Genomic DNA, 2909 nt, shown 5'->3' with positions numbered 1-2909 from the left:
CAAAGTTCTGAGTTTAGAAATAAACAAGTTTTAACAACACTACTGTTACACTTCGAAAAACAATAGCCATATTCTCACTGATGTTACTAGCAAGTACGACCCTACTGCAGTGGAGTTTCACAGGATCACCCGTTTTACGTGAAGTGGCGGCGTAAAACTCCATGTGAAAAACTGAGCGATATTCAACGCGGTGATATGCAGTAGTCGTGAAATATATTTTTCATATCACTAGGGTGGTGAAAAAACTCCAGTAACGATGATGTTACTTCACCGACGGTTTGACGAAAATCTTGAAATCTTGTAATCTTGCATTTCCTCAACGCACTCTAGGCAGAGTAGACGCACATTTTCAAATTCCCAATTTGGGAATCCCAAAGTAAAGACTACGCATACGGAATAGGGTGGAGAGTAATGGTTAAGACTGGGAATGCTTACAAGTTGACCGTTTTAACGCACTTTTCTTACGACGATTATATCGTGCTCTGCTACTTAGTTTGCTACAGGTCTATGATGATGCAACTGTCAGCTCCCTAATCTATCTCCTTATTGGAGTTTCATCTGTGATGTGCATTTCGCGAATATCACGTTTTTCACTACGCCGTTTCGCGTAAAACGCGTGATCGTGAAACTCCATTAAAGTGATTAGTAGGAGTCTTGGTGCAATTAATATCACTTCCTGCACCGCCGCTTTCCCCCTCACTAAGATACCCTTTGGGGGATAGACTCCCGCGAACATTCGTCATTGGAAAACTTTCTTCCACGTGCTAGCTAACGAGTTTCTCTAAAGAGGTTTAAAATAGTGTATCTGATGGGGCATACCGTATGTGAATTGATCACTAATGAGCAACTGAAGTTTCCCGACTGAGGCCGATTCTCTCATTCTTCTGGCAGCAGGTCTACTTCATGGCGAATGCAGTAAACTCTCTGTGCCACAGGTGTAGTTGTACAGATTGCACAAGTATGGAATCTTAGCTCAGCTCGAAGCTAGTTAATGAGTTTATGAGTATAATTGTGGATAGAATCACTAGATTCCATTAACCATTGCCTTTAGTTCCCAAATGGTTAACATGATAGTGCAGAAGCAGCAGTGTCATTTTCGTTTAGATCAGCTTCTACAGAGCGGCACGACGCTAATTTAGCATCCTTCTTACTTAAGGCGTGGTTCAATTCTATATTCAGTTCAACGGCAGTGATCTGAGTATGTTAGGAATTGTAGTTTCACAACTACCCGTTTTACGTAGAATGATATGCAGTAGTTTTATAACATATATATGTTAACTTCACTAGTGTTATGTTTCTGTGATGTCATTAGTACTCCTCCTAACACGCCTTATCCCTCTACTACTCCTACCATGTGTTCCCGCGGAAATATCAAAACAGACAATCTCATATCATCAATCACAACGGCGAATTAGAAAGGCGGATTTCCAAGTACAGTTTTCATCCTTACTACTACCACTACTACTACTACTACTACTACTACTACTACTACTACTGTTGTCGGTTGAAACGCCCTTTTGTATAGGACCGAACGGGGAGAGTAAATATTATGATGCAAAACGGAGCATTCATCCTATTCGAGATCGGCAGCCAATCCTGTCCAAGGCAGTTACTCGATGATTGCTTTACTCAAGAAAATGGTAAGTTTGCTTTCCTCACCAGCTGCTGAGCTCAGGAGTTTCTATACAGTGTCGGAGTAGGAATATATGTAATCGCTTTCCTCAGCTGCTGAGCTCAGGAGTTTCCTATACAGTGTCGGAGTAGGAATATATGTATTCGCTTTCCTCACCAGCTGCTGAGCTTAGGAGTTTCCAAAGCTTATTATACGAATTCTGGTAGAAATGTACAGAAACCAATGAGAATTTCCACTCAGAATTTCCCCAACACATGTAGTTGACCATGTGTATATATTCCCCCTCACACACACGAGTTGTTATTATTATGAATTATTAAGTTCAGAAAAAAATTTCAAATTTTTCTTCATATAGTTATTATCACTGTTTGCTTTCCATACCGAAGCTCAGGAGTAGAAATTTCTCGAAAAAATCCTCAAAATTTTCACCAATGGATTCTGATATTCCCTTTTCCCATAGGCGGTTTCACTCCTGTCGTTGCCGCTACCGATCAAGAAATCATCAATCAAGCTCGACAGTGGCTGATTCACAACCTTACTGAAACCGTAGGGACTTCATTTTCGCACTGTTTTCATTCGCAGCGTTCAGGCCTACTCGCGTTACGCTTCTGATGATCCGGCTCTCATCGAAACCATAGCTCTAATTCGACAGCTCGAAAATTTACTATCACCCTCATCAGAAGTAGCCCAGAGACCCCGGGTTCGAATCCCAGCGAGGGCATTTTTTGTAGGCTCACGACTCGTATGATTATATGCAAGAACTAGCTCGATTGACACCTGGTGTGATCTGGCAGCATGCAGATGTTGAGGAGCCACTCAAGTTGCGACGAGAATCAGCAGTGGAGTTGGTTGGCATGGGTGTTATTATTTTCGCGGTGGGTCCACCCGGGTTCTATTCCCACACCTGATAAGTGTTGGAGTAGGAATATATGTAATCGCTTTCCTCAGCTGCTGAGCTCAGGAGTTTCCTATACAGTGTTGGAGTAGGAATATATGTAATCGCTTTCCTCAGCTGCTGAGCTCAGGAGTTTCCTATACAGTGTTGGAGTAGGAATATATGTAATCGCTTTCCTCAGCTGCTGAGCTCAGGAGTTTCCTATACAGTGTTGGAGTAGGAATATATGTAATCGCTTTCCTCAGCTGCTGAGCTCAGGAGTTTCCTATACAGTGTTGGAGTAGGAATATATGTAATCGCTTTCCTCAGCTGCTGAGCTCAGAGTTTCCTATACAGTGTTGGAGTATGAATATATGTAATCGCTTTCCTCAGCCGCTGAGC

At 42.2% G+C, this 2909-nt stretch overlaps 1 protein-coding gene across 1 annotated transcript; it reads left to right on the top strand.

The window, feature by feature from the left end:
• Positions 1-1549: 1549 nt before the first annotated feature.
• Pmar_PMAR022573 (hypothetical protein) lies at positions 1550-2877 on the top strand (the record flags this gene model as incomplete). Its single annotated transcript, XM_002784884.1, has 5 exons — positions 1550-1640; positions 2094-2179; positions 2223-2315; positions 2365-2508; positions 2851-2877. 5 exons carry the CDS (start codon positions 1550-1552, stop codon positions 2875-2877), a joined length of 441 nt encoding a protein of 146 aa, XP_002784930.1.
• Between the last annotated feature and the right edge of the window lie 32 nt (positions 2878-2909).

Source organism: Perkinsus marinus, assembly GCF_000006405.1.
Source record: "Perkinsus marinus ATCC 50983 genomic scaffold scf_1104296934368, whole genome shotgun sequence".
NCBI classification, from domain to species: domain Eukaryota; phylum Perkinsozoa; order Perkinsida; family Perkinsidae; genus Perkinsus; species Perkinsus marinus.
Note: the sequence above shows the minus strand (reverse complement) of the source record. Positions and strands in the feature narration are given on the sequence as shown.